The following is a 19,245-nucleotide window of genomic DNA, read 5'->3' on the forward strand; positions in this document are numbered from 1 at the left end:
CACCATCTTTGAAACGGTGGTGAACTCAAGTGTAAGGCTGGAGAGAGTCAATAATATCTGAAAGGTTCAATCTGAGGAAGAAGGGCCAGAAAGCATTATCTGGATTAGATGGGTACCAGAATTCTAAATGATGAAGCCTGTTTGGGTTGCTGTGAAGACACAGAAGCAGGCCCATCCCTGAATCAGTATAAATTGTATTTATAACAAATATAAAAGAGAGGAGAACCCACCTGAATGGCTGGAGATTTAGACTGAGATACAAATCTCTGGGGACCACAGCGCCTCCACTTTGCTGTTATACTGAGAAACTAACCATAGAAAATACATTAAAAAATGGTTGTGACTTGGGATGCCTGGGTGGCTCAGTTGGTTGGGTCTCTGACTTTTTTTTTTAATAGTTTATTGTCATGTTGCTTTCCATATAACACCCAGTGCTCATCTACACAAGTGCCCTCGTCCATGTCCATTACCCCCCTTCCTTCCCCCCACCCCATCTGCCCTCAGTTTGTTCTCAGCATTCAAGAGTCCCTCATGGTTTGCCTCCCTCCCTCTCCACCACTATTTTTCCCCTTCTTCTCGCCCATGTTCCTCTGTTAAGTTCTTCCTAATCCTCCTATACGTGCAAACATATGGTATCTGTCCTTGTCTGCCTGACTTATTTTGCTCAGCATAACACCCTCAACTTCCATCCATGTTGCTACACATGGCCAGATTTCATTCTTTGTCATTGCCATGTAGTATTCCATTGTATAGATGAACCACATCTTCTTGATCCATTTGTCAGTTGATGGACACTTAGGCTCTTGCCATGTTTTGGCTATTGTTGAGNTTCAGGTCCTTTATCCATTTTGAGTTTATATTTGTGTATGGTGTGAGAAAGTGATCTAGTTTCATTCTACTGCATGTTGCTGTCCAGTTCTCCCAGCACCATGGAGGAAAATTCCAGAAGATGGACAGAATATTGTGTTTTCTCCCCCCACTAACTCTGGATCAGTAGTATAAACATTTATTGTCTATATTTATTTAATTTTAAGAAGACTAACCCAGGCCTTCAGAGCTGCCAGTTTTTTCCCTTAACTAACCAAATAGTCTCTTAATACACAGGGTAGGTTTTTGCCTCTATCTTATTAGGGAAACTTGGTCCAGGAGAGACATGGAAAGATGAGGAGACTAGACTGGTTGATTCCTCATGTCCTTTCTCTGTAAAACTTTAGAGCCTTTGGAAAATACAGAAGAATTGGGAGGAGAATCATCTTTACCATTAAACTGTTATGAAATGATGATCTAGAAATAAAAATGAAGAGTCTAGGATTATTCAGCCCAGGGAAGGAAAGACTGGTGGTGATGGGGTAGACATAAATGTACAACAGGGTAAAGTGCAGCAGAAAGTCACAAACCCCTTTCCGGGTCTGGAAGGCTCTGCCAATGCCTCTCTCTCCAATGTTGAGTCCTGTGATCTTCCTCCTATTGTCTGTGCTCCAGCCATCTTCTTTCTGAAGGCAATGTCAGCTGTTCCTTCTGCTGGTAATTTCTTCACATGGCATTGTCCAGTCAGCTGGTCTAGCTAAAATGTCACCTCCTCAGTGAGGCAGTCTCAGAGCACCCAGTCTAAACTGCTTCCCACAATCCCCTTTCCATGGCATTTGCCACCCCTGGAAATTACCTTCTTCATTTATTTGCTGTCTTCCTTCTCTCACTAGAGGGTGGATTCCATGGAAACATCGACTCTTATCTGTCCTACTATCACTAACTCTTCAGTACCTACAGTGGTACCTGCTCATAGTAGGTGCTCATTAAACGGTTTTGAATGACAAAGATGGTGGAAGAACGGGTACAGTGATACAATTATGTTGATGGTGGTGACGAGATACAAAATTCTTTTACATCGTGCTTTAGTGTTTACAGAGTTCACCTCATTTTATATAAGTTAGTTATTCATGGTAAGGAGTGATAAATCCTGAGATGGATGCTAAAAAAAGTTGTATACCTTCTTTCTTTTCATTGAAAAAAACATAACCACCATCTTAAATTCTCCTTCTCATAGGCTAGCGCTATAATTTGGAGGCAAAGAAGCCATGTCCCAAGATTCTGAAAGATCACATGCATAGCTTGTCTTGATGCTTCTCAGGGTGGCTGTCATGACTGTCATATATATTTTTTGGATATTCCATTGTAGGATGATGATTTGGAGACAGATGTGAACAAGCTGACTTCCAAACCTGGTCTTGACCGACCCGAGGAGGAACTGATGCAGTACAAGGCAATGTGTCTCGAGCTCTCCTGCAGCTTCGAGGTAGGACATATGCTGTGGTTCTGCTCTGTGGTGATGCATGAGGGCTTCCTTGCACAACCTGGGAGGCCAAGCAGGAGGTCTCCAGATGGAAAGCATTGCTCATTATTAGCAACCTGCTTCTGGGGTCTTTCTGAGCGAGAAGCAGAAAGCCAGGCAAAATGTGAAAAAGGTGGCTGGGCTGGATGCATGCAAGTTTCCTGATACCCGGAGCCTAGGATGAAAGTAGCATGAAGGTACGTGTCACTGCCTATTATCCGAGGCGGGGTTGGGGAGGGGCATAGTGACGTGCCCTTGCGGTCTAAAAACACAAGTGAAAATTCTTGATGATTTAGTCCTTCCCCTAAAAAGTGGGCAAGTTGTACTGGATGGCTTTCCAAGGGTGGCTAGTCTGATTCCAGTGTTTTTTGTTAGTAGAAAGAAATTGAGAACCTCACACCTGATGGCAGAGTGGCTAGTTGCTGCTCCTCCTACTACTGCTGTCGTCAGGATTTTAGACCTGCTTTTGTATCTCTGTTATTTTCCTATGACCCTTGATATATCATGAATTTGCCCACATCGAAGGGTACTAGCTAAATCACACGTAGAAGGGAGTCTATATATTCTATTTTACTTCGGAAAGCTGAAGGGGATCAGTGGGTAAAAATTTCAGGGGAGGAAATTTCAGTTAAGTATAAGGAAGACTTTTTTGAAAAGAAACAATCAAAATGATCCCCAAATGAAAGGCATTGTCTTGGGGTGTAGCAAAAACCCTGTTAATGAGTTTGTTTAACCAGGCTGTGACTTTTTGGGGATGTTCCAGAGGGCATTTGTGTGATGTAATGAATTGTACTAGACCTGCCCAATACTCCTTCCAAACATGAGTTTCTACGTTTCTACCATTTATTTGACTCTGGAAGCTTAGCCTTTTCTTGTCTGACCTTAGAAAAAGCTTCCCAATTCACGAGATTTATGCTAACACAACAACAACAACAATAACAACAACAACAACACAACAATATTTACACTTAACTCTGTGCCCAGAGAATGAGGATTGGTGTCATATGGTATTTTCCACCAGCAAGGTAACACTGACATACTCTTTTCCATTTTAAACCTGCAGGAACTTGAGTCTCAATCTGGAGATGACTTGAACTTCGAAGAGACTCAGTATGCCAATCATCACCACATTCCAACTGTCACTTCCCCACAGCAGCATGGTTTGAATAAGGGCCAAAGCTCTGGGAAGCAAGGAAGAGAAGACATGGTCCAGACTTCCCTTCTGAGCATGGTGAAGGTGGGGAGGTCCACCATGCAACCAGTCTCTAAAAAAGGACCTGGGATGAGCCCATACCCAAACATGCAATCCAATGGTGTTGGGGTAGATTCTTCTGGAAAAGAAATCCCTGACATTCAAGCTTCCCTTAAACAGGATGCTTGGGACATAGATGTTATTTCCTTCCCAATGATTAGTGCCTCTTTTTCCAATTCCACTCAGCCTAGAGAAACTGCTGAAGTAATAGATAAGCTTCTGCAGACACATCCCAAGCATATCCCCTTCCATGACCCCTGTCTCTATATGGCCAAAGCGAGAAGAACCAGATCTGTGGCGGACTTCAAGATGATGGCATTTCCTGACCTCTGGGGACACCATCCACCTCCCTCTGCCCAGTCGATGTTGGAACGCAAACGTGGAGTCCAAAGGTGATGGCTCTGCTGATTTGGAAGCTATATTTTTTCTCTTCTTTAATATTTTTATAGTCAGAGTGGCTTGTATAGATAGTTTGGCTGTCTGTAGGAAAGTGACAATCAGTCAGGAGCATGTTAAAATCCTTTGGGAAGCCCTTGCCAAACATAGAAGCTTGCCTTCTTCCTGGAGATTTCAGAAGTAACCATGGGGTAGTGGCAGGCATGTATTGCCAGACAAAGAATTCCTTCGATGATTCCAGTGCAACCCCTTACCCCATAACAACTGCAGACCATGATGGGGGAAGATAACCCAGTTTCTTCACATACTGGGGTCATTCCTCAAAGGAAGGTTCTCAGAAAAAACAAGTGTGGATTACTTGGGATCTCTTTTTTGAAATTCACTGCATATTGGTGTGGAGGTGGCATACCCCATCTCACAGTCCCAACCCTTAAAAACCTGACTTGGCTTAGAATAGTTCTGTATCCCTGAGGATTGTAAGGAAGAACTGCATTCTCCAGGGAAGAAACTTTGGGTGATGGGTTATTCCCAGAATGATGGAAAGGAAGCTTTGCCTTTGGATAAGCAGAGTGAGATTAGAATGGAAAATGGAAACCAAGAAAAAATTATTTTTCCTGGGGAAAAAACAACCCAACAACACTGATTATGCATTCACTAAGTCAGTGGAGCTGAGAGTGCATATCAGAAATTTCCATTAATTTGTTTTCCACTTCATCACCAAATTGATGGTGGATCCCCAGAGCTGCTCCCACTTGGGTTCCTGCTGACGTCACTGACTTCACCCTCCCCCCCCCCACATGTTATCTGCCTTGGTCAAGTTCCTGAGAGACACATCTCCCCTTTGACAGAACATCTTCCCCTTGAGTCCAGGCCTCATGTCTAGCTCCCCTCTCCTTCCCACTTCACCCCAAAAATGCCTGGATTGGAAATTCAAGGAGGGAATCTGAAAGTTCCTTTGGGCTTCCTTCTGTCCTCTTACTTAACCCTCCTGAATATGGGTGTTTCTCAGAAAATTGACCTTAATTTTCTAGAGCTGACAGAACCCAAGGAATAGAAATGACTCAAGAATTCAATGCCTTACTGAAGCCTCTCAGGCCTTGAGGATGCTAACAGTCAACAATCCAACGTCTTCCTCAAAGTTGTCTCATTACAAAGGACCCTCTGATACAATAAGAAGCCTTCAGAGTCCATTAGTCCCAATGCCTTTGAAGAAATTCTTCAAGTCCAGAATCTTCCAACTAAAATCTGCTTCTTGCATTCCTGCTGCTCAATGTAGTTTAATTTTTTTGATAAAGAAGAAAAGGAAGGACAGGCCGTGCTTTTTCCACTCTTTCAGCCCCAGGTTGAGGTATTATTAAATTTTTCTTTCATAATTCTCTGATGACTCCCAAGGCCCTTCCCAGATGACTGCAGGATGAATGGAGTAAGGAGTGAGGGCCAACAAGCCCTTAAAATGTTTCCAATTTTCCCTTCCAGGATCAAGATATTTGAGGATGTCCGGAGACTCATCCAGCCAACTGATATTATAAATAAAGTCGTCTTCAGTTTAGATGAGCCTTGGTAGGTGGTCTTGAGCGTCAGTGGAATGTGGAGGGTGGGGGTGGTGTATGGAATATCCTCTTGATGACATGAGAAGAAGAGTGTTTTACATTAGTAATCCATCCCTTCTACTGAAAACATGATGAAAATTTATGTTGAAGATCCGTAAGAAAAAGCTTATCTCTAAGAAATGTCAGACTATGCTCAAGAATAGCAGTAACACATGTGTTCACATGTTTCCTATTTCATCGCAGGCCCTTGCAAGACACTGCTTCCGAATGCTTGCGGTTCTACTCCAAGTTTGAGTCAGGAAATCTTCGCAAAGCCATCCAAGTGCGTGAGTAAGTAAGGAAACCCACAAAGGTAGCTGCTGGCAGCTTACGAGAGCGGGTTGTGCCTCTCATCCACACTCTCAGCACAGCGGCCTCACACTGGTAGTTTGAAATCAGCCGTGGTGGGAGTGTTTATACCCTGATGACTGGCAAACACAAGTGAAAAGTTTTCCTCCGTGTCCGTTGTTACACATTTACCAGCGCACCACTAGGGGGCTCACTAGCTAATGTCGTAGCAAGGTGGAGACCAAAGGTGAATGTTGCGAATACACCTACGTTCCTGACCGTGGCTCCATACTTGGGCGCAGGAGTCCTTTGACGGGGATGTTTGTACTTATGTTGATGCCAGGGCTGGTTCTGTTGACGCAGCAGGGTACATGGGGTTCCCTAGTCCTTTACCTTTTCGTGTCTGTTGCTACTATAGCTGTGTACATAGGTGGCAAGAACATTGGGCTCCCCATGGAGAGGTGTGCTCTCCTTAGTTCAAGGGCATGTGTAGTGTCATGCCTCTTTGAGCTCTTGTTCATAGAAAAGTGTTTCAGGAGCACCTGGGTGGCTCAGTGGGTTGAGTGTCTGATTCCGGTTCAGGTATGATCTCAAGGTTTGTGAGTTTGAGCCCCACATCAGGCTTGCTCCCATCAGTGTAGAGCCTGCTTTGGATCCTCTACCCTCCTCTTTCTGACTCTCCCCTGCTTATGCTCCCTCTAAAAAATAAACATTAAAAAAAAGAAGAAAAGAAAAGTATTTCACAGGCCGGGAAAATCTAGGGCTGCACAAACTAAAAGCAGGGGAAACAAAACACAAATTTCCAGTGAAAAGGAGACTGCTGTTATAATTCTTTCCTCTACACCAGCGTGAACTACATTTGTCATTGCCAAAAGTCAGGATATACAATCCATCTTCTATGTGTAAACTCCTGAAAAGAGCTGTGGAGAATAGTTAAAGGGGTGGTGGTCATGGGCTCTGGGATCAGACTGCCAGAGTAGCCTCACCCCTTTCCCACCAGGAGACGTTGAACAATTACCTAACTAACTCCATGCCTTTTCTTTCCTCACCCAGAAAATGAGGACAGTAGTAACACCCACATCATGGGGATGTTTTTGAGAGTTAGTTAAAAACACATCAAGCTCTAGAATAGTACCTGGCACATGGTAAGCCCTCAGTCAACATTAGCTCATCTTCAGAGATGCAATTTCACCATAGCAAGAGTATAGGACTTAGTATAGCCTGGCCTGCTTTGTATCTATCTGAGGACATATATCTATATGTATATATATTTATTTATGTATATTTTACTTTTCTTTTTAGAAAGACAAGGAGAGCAGGAGAGAAGCAGAGAGAGAGGGACAGAGAGAATCCCAAGCAGGCTGTACATTGTCAGCACAGAACCCAATGTGGGGCTCAAACCCAAAACCCATGAGATCATGACCTGAGCTGAAGTCAGTCACTTAACTGACTGAGCCACTCAGGCACTCCTCTCTGAGGAGTCGTTTTCGAAGTTTTTCTGTTTTGTTTTGTTTTTTTTTGGGGGGGGGGTAGCAGGCAACCAGCAATCCTTTTTTGTTTGTTTTGTGCATCACCTATTTTAAGGAAGTCCCACGTATACAACAAATATGGGTTGAGCTACTTGGGCTGAAGAATAGAAAAGCAATTATGTTGAGAGTCCTTCTCAGCCGTCTTTTCCTTTCATTGCCAGCTCAGCTTCTAACTTCTTGCTTTGGCGCCTGCTTTTATTACTCCTTTTCTCTGTATATCATGTTTAAGGGATCCAGGAGAGAAAAACTACTCGGGGGTCTCCTAGTGGTACAGTGGTCAGTCTATGATGTGCCTGAGCTGCTGGCCTTTGCTCTGGTCTTTCTCTCTATATAACATATATCTGCCTTTGGCTGGTGTGTGGAATCCTAAACTGATTAGTTTTGGTCAGGGTGACAGTGTCAAATGACAGAAAACAAACCTACTTCTAGGCCAGGACTTTCTATGATCAGTTTTTGGAAAGGATTGTGGGCATAGGAGACAATTCAAGGGCCATTGTCTTTCCAACTTTGTCCTCATGAGCATCACTCAGTGGTTTATGCTGCATTCGTTGTATGGAGGGCTGGATGGCTCGATCGATGCTTAGAGGGACACCGTGGGCAGTGGGCCTGAATCAGATAGCTCTACTTTTATGCCTGCTGCAAAAGCCCCACCCTCCACAAATCTCACTGCAAATGCCAGCGGTCAGGGCTCCAAAGTGGCAGAGTATGAACAGATCTGGGCAAAAACATTGCCCTTTCTAGAAGAGCAGCTCAAAGAACATGCCAAGGGGATGCAGCAATACTATTTTTGAAAATGAAATATACCCATTAAGAATGTTGAAGTCCAAACTGCATTGTTAATTTTGTTGCTAAAGCTCAAAAAATTGATTCCCCTTACAGATAGTGACTGAGAGGGGGCATACCAGAGTCTCCTGGAGGCACTGGAAATGGCCTGTATCTTGATCTGGGTAATTGTCAAACGGGAGCATCCAGATGAATTTACTTAAATTCACTGAGTCTTACACTTAAAACGTGTGCACTTTACTGCATGTAAGTTAAGTCAGTTAAAAAGGGACAAAAAGAACACATAACTCCTGCTTTGCTAGCCTAATTCACATTTGCTGTTCTGCTGGGGGTTTACATTTACCATACACCTGATCTTTACAAACAGCACTGCAAGTTTAGACACTATTTCCATTTTTCATATGAGGAGACTGAGGCTCAAAAGTAATGTGTAGCATCAAATAATAATGACATATCCAACCAGATGTGATTGAAGTTTCTCCGGGATATCTTACACTTGCGTTTTTTTCCTACTGGAGAGAAAATTCATCACAGTTTAATAAAAAGATATGCTACAGTTGTGTAATTGATCCTCTTAATACCAAGAGGATCCCCTCTCCCCTCTCCCCAAATTTCTATAGCCAATGTGTCCAATGTTGTGAGATAAGTATGATCATTGTAACTTACCCACCAGCTGAGATCCTGGGTCATAGATCTGTCATCTAGAATCTCACACGTGTAGACTCTTCATTGTTGGAAGTTACCTCAAAGACTCGTGGGCCTTCAATCTTGCTTCTGACTTTGCAGGCTGGAGTATGACTTGCTTGTCAATGCTGATGTGAACAGCAGCCAACATCAACAGTGGTTCTACTTCAAGGTGAGCGGTATGAGAGCTGCTGTCCCGTACCGCTTCAACATCATCAACTGTGAGAAGCCCAACAGCCAGTTTAATTATGGTATGAGCTCTTGGGGAACAAATATCTTCTGGCTAACACCAGGAATGATGCCCCTCTGGTTGGTTTGGATTATTACCAGAAGCCCTGCTTGGGTTCCCAAAGGGTTTGAAGTTGGGCTTAATGTTTTGATCACAAGTGTCGCAAGATGGTGGCCAACTTGTGGCACACTGCCACCATGGAAGGCAGGCTGGAAGTTCTCACTCTGCTGTGGAATGTTAACACCATACACAACATTCCACCACTTCCTGACTGCCTTGCCTCACCTTGAACTTTTTGAGGTTGGTGAGACCTCTCATTTATTCCTTCTCTTCATTGCCTAAATCTTACAGGAGCCAATATATTGACCTATTTGTCCCAGAGAGGAAAACAGCACGATCCAATTGGACAACGCTGATTTAAACTCCTAGAAAACATGGGGAAAGTTCAAATTCTACTGAATACCTGTGGCCGTTTTGGAGGAGAGATTTAAAGGACAAATTGACTAGCAGCTCACATTTATTTTGAACATTTCCAGGAATGGAAAATTCTGCTAGTTAGTGCTAGATCGTATCCTAATTTATTGAGTGGCTTTGAGTAAGGAATAAGTGTTCCCATACCTCTATGTCTGAACACAGGTTACTTCCTCTATTTTGTACTGACTAAATAGACTCTTTTAAATAGAAAGAGAAAGTATGAACCTCGACTCTTGTGTTCACTCTATATGGCTGCTGTAACAAATTGTCACAAACTCGGTGGCTTAAAACAAGATGGATTTACTCTTGCAATTCCAGAGCCCACAAGTCCAAAGTCAGTTTCAGTGGTCTACAGTCAAGGTGCTAGAAAGGCCATGCTTCCTCTAGAACATCTAAAGAACTTTCTGGTCTCCCCCTCCCCCCCAGCTTTTAGAGCTATGTTTCTTGCATCCCTTGGCTTATGGCTCCTTCTTCCATCTTTAAAGCCAGAAACAGCATGGCATCTCCTAGTCTCTCTCTGTCTGCTTCGGTCACATGGCTTTTCCTGGGAAGTCAACCCTCCCTCTCCTTCCCTCTTAAAAGGACATAAGTGATTGCATTTAGGGCCCACCAGGATATTATCCCCATCTCAAGATCTTTAATTTAATCACATCTATGAAATCCCTTTTACCGTATAAGGTACCATTCACAGGTTCCAGGGGTTAGGACCTGAATACCTTGGAGGACCATGATTCAGGTGACCACAGCCCCCTTTCCGTTTCCTCTTCCCCCAGTGATTAATCCCACCTTTGTTCTGTGCAGGGATGCAGCCGACTCTGTATTCTGTGAAGGAGGCTCTTCTTGGCAGACCCACCTGGATACGGATGGGCTATGAAATCTGCTATTACAAGTAAGTCACAGTGCTGTGAGCCTCCTTTTCTCCCTCTTACATTCTTCCTCAGTTTCCTGCTCTTCCACGTTGATGTTGTAAACCTCAGCCATCTCTGCTTGTCTGCTGTACTTGTCCCTGTCCTAGTGGCAAATGCCCTTCAGAAGCACAGGCATGTTAAATGGCACCCATAGTGGAGCCCAAGAAATCATTTTTTAAGTGTTTATGTATCTCTTTTTGAGACAGAGAGCGAGTGAGCAGGGGAGGGGCAGAGAGAAAGGGAGACCAAGAATCCCAAGCAGGCTCTGTGTGGGCAAGGAAGGGGTAGAGAGAAAAGGAGACGGGGAATTCCAAGCAGGCTCTGCACTGTCAGCGCAAAGCCCAATGTGGGGCTCGAACTCATGAAGCGTTAGATCATGACCTGATCTCAAGGTAGTGCTGAAACCAAGAGTCAGATGCTTAACCATGAGCCATCCAGGTGCCACATGAAATCTTTTGATTTTCAGAAAACTCACCTGTCCTCACTTGGAAATTAAAACCCTTAGACCTTGCTGTCATACATTAGAACTTGTACAGACTCAACTAGTGGTTAGTACACCAAACATCGTTCATTTCCTTCCACGTATCCTGGTGAGCAAAAATTCTGAGATGTTCTGGCCTATTCTCATCCTGTGCTTCACTTTTCTGAAGTAGACGGGAGTGGGTCTGTAACAGATACACTTAAGTGACTACTCCTCCACGGCAAGACGGTTTTTTGGAAAAAACAATAGAGGGAGCATTTCCAGAATTCATCTTCAACCCTTGATCAGTAGCCAGTTTCATCAATTTATTCTACAAAGTGATAATGAAATTTAAATTATCTGTATTTGTTGATAAAAGAAATGGATTCCCAAAGCCATGAATTGCTCATTTGTGCATTTTCTTTTGACAGAAAATAAAATACAAATTTATAAGATAAAAAAAGGAGAGGAATTGGTAGGACAGGCAGGAAATAGGTAATTAATTCTTAGCTCGTTGCTAGATTCTTGTAAAAACTGATAGGCTAGCACTTGTTTTCTTAGAGAAAGCAAATTGTATCTCTTTCTGATATTACAAGAGTATTATCAGACATTCTAGAGTTTAAGATTGTTATTAATGATAAAAAAGAAAGAGTATATACTCTCATGCTTTTTGGCTTTTGAGACAGAGGAGAGAAGCACTGATGGATAGGAAAGGTCAGGAATTGTGTTGCTCTATCAGACAAAGGCAAAAATCACCATAGAGATAAGTCTAGTCTACAAAACACAGAACTGGGCTGACTTACAGTTTGTAATAAAAGAGTTGGCAGTCTTCAGCCCTTGATGTATTAGGATATGGACCTGGGTGATATTTTCATCATATTCTTTAGAATAATAGCAAAATAGTACAGTTTTGTTGGTTTTCCATTCACCTATATGGCAATTACTCTCTGGCCCACATATCTAGCCACTCCTGGGATCTGTATACGTTCCAAAGAGGTTTAGACTGAAAATCATCTCTAGTTGGTAGAAGCCAACAGTTGCAGGGAAAAACAGCAGAAGTCTAAATTTGAACCTTGGTGTGTCCTATGAAAATAGTAACACTAAATAAACATGAAAGATCGGCTTGCCGCCACTTGGATCTGGAGCTTAGTTAAGAGACTGGACAAATACGACATTCAGTATTCTCTCCCAGTGGAGAAGAGCTCTCCCTGACGGCTGCTGCTCTGGTAGGTGGGGAATAAAGAGCAGGCTTACGAGGACTAAACACTGAGCATCTGCCGAAGAGAAAAGGGAGAAGAAGCCACACATGCAAAAGCTCAGGCTTGGCCTAAAGGAAAGCCAGCGTTAATGTTAATAGCTGTTAGTTAGATTCATTAACAAGACAATTGTTATGTGATTAAAGAGCAACAGAGAGGTAACGTGAAAACCATGAATGTGTAATGTAATTCATTTTTCATATTGCAGTCATGAATACAGCAGAGATGAATGGATAAGATTGCCACATTGTAACAGAGTTTGTTTTACAATTATCCACCACATTATGTTAACATACTTCCAATAATGGGATTTAACAACAGGATAGATGTGTGTGTCTCTATTCAACCACAACTCAGGACGCCTCTCCCTATTGCAGAATGTCTTGGATTATATAACATATTTCTCACTTTTTACCCACCAAAGTCTTTGAGTTGATCTGCTCTCAAGGATGTGTTTGCTTCACCCCTGTCATTATTCTCCCTGGTGTATTAATTTGAGAGAACATTACTTCCCTATTTCTTGGTCTCCAACATGTCATCAGAAACTCAAAAGTTCTATTTTTTCATAGTTTATTTATTTATTTTGAGACAGAGAGTGAAAGAGAGAGAGTGAGCAGGGGAGAGGGAGAGAGAGGGAGAGACAGAATCCCAAGCAAGTTCTACACTGTCAGCGCAAAGCTCGGTGCAGGGCTTAAACTCATGAACTGTGAGATCATGACCTGAGCTGAGATCAAGTCATCTGCTTAACAGACTGAGCCACCTAGGTGCCCCAGAAGTTCTATTTTTATTATGCTGTTAAGTTCCTAGATTTAGTGCCATGTTCTAAAGGAGGTCCTAGGGCGCTCATTATACCTGAGTACGTACGTGTAACGGTAGAGGAGAAAAAGACACTCAAAAGGAATGGGGTATTCATTTCCTTCAAAAAGTGACAAACGATAACCAGTTAAGGGCAGGGGCTGACAGCCTTGTGGGTCTGATTGTCATCAGTTCAAAAGTGACCTCTTGCTTGTTTTGATAAGACATAGTCATGCATGTACTTCTAATATAGATTTTTTCCTAAATTATTTTAATTGCTTATTTTGTGCATTGCTATACTAATATATTATGTATGTTGGAAGACATGCAGAGAGTTAAAATTATAAATGATGAAAACAAGATGGAACAAATAATAACTGTAAATGTATACCTAGTTGTTATATCTTTCTTATTCTATTAAAGTTTTTTCATTTATTTATCTTTGAGAGAGAGAGAGAAAGAACATGGGCGAGCAAGCAGAGGAGGGGCAGAGAGAGAGGGAGACAGAAAGAATCCCAAGCAGGCTCTGAGCTGTCAGCACAGAGCCCGATGTGGGGTTCAAACCCACAGACCTTGAGATCATGTCCTGAGCCAAAATCAAGAGTCAGACGCTTAGCCGACTGAGCCAACCAGGTGTCCCCTAAGTTGTTGTATCTTTATACTATTGATAACTCAGGACATACTATACCCTTAGGGTTTACCATGAAAAATACAGTCATCAATAGCCTTTTGCATAGTTTTGAAAAGATTTTGGTTAATTTCCAGATTCCATTAGCTTATTTTTATACAAATAAGAATCTTTGAGAAAGAGCTAGTGTGAAAAGTAGGAGGTAGGCCATGTCCATTCTCCCATATTTTGGGTCCTTGGTGCTTAAAATTTAATATTACTCTCAATCTGTGGCTTCTAAGCAGAATTTGAAAACAAACCCTGATAGCCTGTATTGTGAGGTTTAGCTTAATTTAGGTAATATAATCTATAAATCTACTAAGTTAGGCTTTTTGCAAACTTAACTACCTTGCCTGAAGTTCAAAGCAAAAGAATGAGGGAAGTGTAGAACTCTTCCCATACAGCCATCCTGACACATGGAAACCGTAGAGGTAAAATATATTGTGTTGTTCATATTCCCTAGAAAGCGAGAATGGATAAGATTGCTCTGCTGAAGTTGGCTTTATAACTATTCATCACGTTAGGTTGACGTGGATGCCATAAGGGCAGTAATGCCCGTCACCATATTAAACCTTAGACAACCGAGTTTCTTTCTTAGTACCTAGATCATAATACACTGAAGGAAAAATTCTAATATTTTCTCCTATGTGCAATTGACTCTCTTGCTCCACACCCCAGAGTACCCTCTCCTCCTCTGTCTCCTCCCCCTCTCCCACCCACCTTGCAGACCAGTAGACCCGAAAATAAAAGGGATCCTTGGTGAGGTGGGGGCAGGACATAAAAGGGTAGCCCTCTTTTTCCATGCATCCCATTAAAGTAAGCGAGGACGGTTTCCATTTCTGCTTTATTTACTTCCCTACAGCCCGCTTCTCCCTCTAACATACACAGCTTCACACCTTTTCGAATTCGTTCCCAGCTCAGGTCTAAAGTAATTTTGGAGCCGAAGGGCAAAGGGGCGGGGGAAGCCGCGCGCTCGGAGTGGCCGTGTAATACACAACGGCTGATCTCTTCTGACATTTATCTCCGCTCGCAAGAGGAGACGGAACAGCTCACTCATGAAGATGAATGTCATACAGAACTCTGCCATTGTGCATCCTGGCGAGGGATCTCAGGAGGGAGATTTGGCATCGGAGGGAATGTTAGTAACGCTGCAGACACAGGGAAGGCCGGTGGCTTGGCGGCTCTGCCTTATTAGACCCTGTTAAGTGAAATGATGTGCCCATGTTAAACAGAGCCAGCGTCATTATAAGATTATCTACTTCACTCTCTCTCTTGGCATTTGCTCATTTCACGCACCCACAGGGGAAAAAAAATGACTTCCCAGCATATTTTTAAGTACAAATGGAAATAGATTGAGTTCATAACTATGCATTTGTGTACTTTGCTTCTTGCTTCATTGAAGGCTTTATGATTATAAAAGTGGGTATTCTTCCTAAGACAAATGGTTCAGGGGGTGGAAAAGCAAAGGGGAGCCTTTTAACTGTGGAGTAGCTGGCTCTATCTGGTCCTGGGTCATCTTTGACCCAACGGAACCTAGCTGGGAAAGAGCAAATCTGAGAACGCGCTTGATTTTCATCAGGCTTCTTCTCTGTCTAGAAGAGCAGATCTCTGAGAGAAAGTTCTTGGAATCAAATTTCTACCACTTGTGAGTGGTATGACCTTGGGCAGAGTTTTCCAACCTCAACCTCAGATTCCCCATCTATAAAATGGAGACAATAACGGCATCTTCCCCCTGGAGCTGTCCCAAGGAGTACATGAAATGAGAAACAATGCATGTGGAAAGCTAAGAACAGTGTCTGGTACATAATAGATGTTCAGTGAATGTCAGCAGTTGCTTCTAACTAGTAGAAATTTCTTAGCAGCACCAATGACCTAAAGACTCAGTGATCTGTTTCATTTTCATGAGCTCTCATCTGCTTTGTTTTACATTCCTTCTGTTACATTAGATTTTAAATTTATAAGCAGCCCTGATTTATGAAGACCAAACTTCACATTCTTCCTTGCTGAACTGGGCCAAAAGACTTCTTGTCTTCTTACCCATTCCCAAGAGACAGGTGATATAATAAGAGAAATCTTGGTTTTGGAGTAAGCCCACTTACGGGGTCGAGTCTTGCTTACTAAGCTTCCCATGTGGAATTGCTCAAGACGCTTACCATCTGTGATACTCAACTTGCCCATCTCTAGAGTGTGGATGGTAACACTTACCTTAAAAAGATACCAGGAGGATTAGAGGTGAAATATATTAGGCATTCTAATTACTACTTCTGGAATCTTAGAGGTCCATTTATTCTACAGACTTTAATTGAACAGCTGCTATGTCCACGAGCTGTGCCAAGCATGAAGATACACACATGGATAAGCTTCATCCCTGTCACAAAGTGTTAGCAGTGAGGGAGAGACAGAGTGTGGCAAGAATGGTGTAAAAGGGCAGATAATCAGGGAAGGCTTCTTGGAAGAGGAAACTCTTGGGCTGAATCTTGAAGGAAGACATAGTCTGAATGAGGAAGAGGGAAAGGTTCTTCTGTACAAAGGAAGAGTATGGGAACCACTTAAAATATAAAGGATGAATGTTACTGCCTTGTAAACATCCCTGAGCATGTTCTCATCATAACTGGGGGAACAAAAATGACTTGTGGTTAGACTCTAACTTTATCGTGGACAGATCAAATTGTTGCAAGCCAAGTGTTTTATGTTAGAGATTTATGGAACATGTCGGTTTGAAGAAGGTGATCTTGGGAAAGTGCAGAGGTCCCTGAAGAGGAAAGTTTTCAATATTGGTAGAGTCATCTCCTGGTGCAGCATGAAGACTCCAGCGGGGAGCTGACATTTGCTTTAGGCTCAGCTAGGGTTTAGACCCCTAGACGAGGGTCATGATGGAAACTCCTTTACCAGAAATTCATCAGAAATGAGGTAATGTCCTTTTATAAAAAATTTTTTTCATGCTTATTTATTTTTGAGAGAGAGAGAGAGAGAGTATGAGTGGGGGAGAGAGGCAGACACAGAATGTGAGGCAGGCTCCAGGTTCTGAGCTGCCAGCACAGAGCCTGACACAGGGCTTGAACTCACGAACTGTGAGATCATGACCTGTGCCAAAGTTAGACGCTTAACCGATTGAGCCACCCAGGTGTCCCATGTCCATTTTTTCTTAAATCTCAGCATTCTGCAACCATTCTGGGGAGGACCAGCTTATCAATGGGGTGCTTTTAGTCTTGCCCATGAGAATCTTGCCCACCAAACTACAGCAGTTGTGTGTGTGTGTGCGCATGTCAAGTGACTTCAGAGTACTTAACAGCACAGCGGGAAGTGTACAAAGAAGCAAGGCTCATGTAAAAAGAGACCATCCCCATGGGCCCTCAGGGAAATCTATTATACCTGAGGAAGGATGCAGGCTCTGTGTCCAGTGTCAGCGGACAAAAATCTTGGGGTTGGAGAGGCCTGAAGTGTATACTTCCACCTGCCTTTGCCTTCACGGATATGCGTATGTGGGGTGTGTGCACATGTGTATGCTCACATGTGTATGCTAACAGGTGAAATGCTCATCTACATTTTGATTGGTTGTCAACATTTTGATCATTTCGACTGGTTCATTTCATTTCACTTTGGTTCTTCCTCTGTGGAGAAGTGTAATTGACCAGCACCTGGCGTTCAGCTAGGTGTAAACCGAATGAGCGTTTGCAATGGAGCCTTTTACAAGTGAAATCAGAAAGAGCATAAAAGGTAGAGCATATGTGGCTTGCATGCTTTCTGAGCCTCCATCTGCTTCTTTACATACTTTCTAATAGCCAGAGCCTTAGCCCTGGAGAAAGTACAGAACTTTGGGGAAATACGGAGAAGGCAGACCCAATTAGGTATCAAGACCCAGATGGCATCATAGGTGAAGATGCCTTGTGGAAGTTTCTAGGGCTGTAGTCACAAAGGAAGGGGGTCCTATTAATGTCGTGCTAAAAAGCTGCAGGGAGAAGGACTTGGGGCTTACACCATAGGGGGTATTCTTCTTTCCCTAGAATGACCAGGGCTCCAGCATTCTGTGCAGGCAGAAACTGAGGCAAGTGGAATGTGTCAGCACATAGTTTGTGGGACTACTGTTCCTAGTTTTAGAAATATTGGAAAACCACAAAACCACAAGAAACAAGACAGTAGGTTTCCTGTCTCTTCCTTTATTACTTGCTTGATTTTTTGTTTGTTTTTTTTTGGTGGAGGGTGGCATGTAGGTAGCAAAAAGGCAGAAAGAAGAATCTGTAATTTTTACATTTTGCAAGAACAGAGATTCATTACCTGCTATTGCTTCCCTCTCCCCAACCTTTCCCCCAGTAAAAACCCAAAAGCCCAACGGACAAGTGAGCCAACACTGTAAATGTTCAAAGGTGGAATGACATCTTTTGGTGTCCGGGTGTATTTTGCATCTTAATGCGGTCTTGATGATAACATTTCTCAGGAAAGCCTGCACAGCTGTCTCAGCATCAACAGGCGAGGCGCAGGCATAACTGGCAACATGTGGGGAAAATATTGCTCAGAATGTACTTCTGGGTGCAATTTACTTTGATACTGTTCTCTGAAGTATCAAAATTGGTTCTTCATCTTTGACAAAGGAAAATGTGCACTCTGAAGCTATAAGAAACCTAACCACATTTGGGGTGACAAATGTATTCCTTTGGGAAGCAAGTATTGTACAGCAGAAAGAACCAAGGCTTTGCAGACGACAGATGTGGGTTTGAGTCCCGTATCGGCCACTTGGTAGCCTTGCAACCTTTGACAAATTAATTTTTCTAAGCTTTCGTTCCTTCATCCACACAATGGATTGTTGCAAGGATAACATAACATGATATGCGTTAAGTGTCGAGTTGGAACTCAATATGTAGCAGTGATTACTAATAAACCCATTTGGTGGCATAAGGGAAAGATGGGCTGTACTTACTCTATGGGATCTGGGGAGAGACAGGGGCTGGGGGAAACCATATTTGGGTAATAAAGTATACGTCTACCATAACACGTTTGGACACTCAGAATTATCCACATATGTGTCTATTTTCTAGCTCAGTGACTCTACAGGTGTCATTTGCAGACACAGCAAGGGAAGGCTCTTGGCATGTACGCCACCATTAGGAGACAGATGGACCTACCTAGATGTTTCTGATTTGGCTAATGACCCAGCAGCTTCTCTGCTTTCTAAATTTCACCCACGTGGTTCGAGCGAAGAACGTTTTGCCAGTATATATAACATGAGAGGTTTATAGCATCTGGAACCTCTCCCTCATCTTCTCTCTTCTCCTTTCTCTTTTAGAAATCATTATCGCCAGAGCACCACTGTCATGGGGCGAGCATCTGAGAAGCATTTTTATACCCTCACCTTTGTGGTCAAGTTCCCGCACAGTGAGGATGCCTGCTACCTGGCTTACCACTATCCCTACACCTATACTGCCCTCATGGTAACTTCCTCTTGACGGTATCACCCCAGCTGGGCCGAAGAGGCCCTTTGAGGTTTCTCTGGAAACATTCAGGAGTTCCCGACATCCTGGGGAGGGGGAACTGTTGCCTTCCTAAGGGAGCCAGGCTTTGCTGTCCCTGACTTGGTGGCTTGATATTTGCGGCATCTTCTTTCTTGGGCA

At 43.0% G+C, this 19,245-nt stretch overlaps 1 protein-coding gene across 1 annotated transcript in view; it reads left to right on the forward strand.

Moving 5' to 3' along the window:
* AGBL1 (AGBL carboxypeptidase 1) overlaps positions 1 to 19,245 on the forward strand; it is a gene marked incomplete at its 5' end in the record, with an annotated part of 692,079 nt that overhangs the window by 101,861 nt on the left and 570,973 nt on the right. The window contains 7 exons of the mRNA XM_077774253.1: positions 2,177 to 2,293; positions 3,393 to 3,973; positions 5,454 to 5,537; positions 5,771 to 5,857; positions 8,953 to 9,101; positions 10,355 to 10,442; positions 18,921 to 19,065. Of these exons, the coding sequence (XP_077630379.1) occupies positions 2,177 to 2,293; positions 3,393 to 3,973; positions 5,454 to 5,537; positions 5,771 to 5,857; positions 8,953 to 9,101; positions 10,355 to 10,442; positions 18,921 to 19,065 (1,251 nt within the window). The remainder of the gene's footprint in view (positions 1 to 2,176; positions 2,294 to 3,392; positions 3,974 to 5,453; positions 5,538 to 5,770; positions 5,858 to 8,952; positions 9,102 to 10,354; positions 10,443 to 18,920; positions 19,066 to 19,245) is intronic.

This window comes from Crocuta crocuta, unplaced genomic scaffold (assembly GCF_008692635.1).
Source record: "Crocuta crocuta isolate KB4526 unplaced genomic scaffold, BGI_CrCroc_1.0 scaffold7, whole genome shotgun sequence".
Lineage (NCBI taxonomy): Eukaryota > Metazoa > Chordata > Mammalia > Carnivora > Hyaenidae > Crocuta > Crocuta crocuta.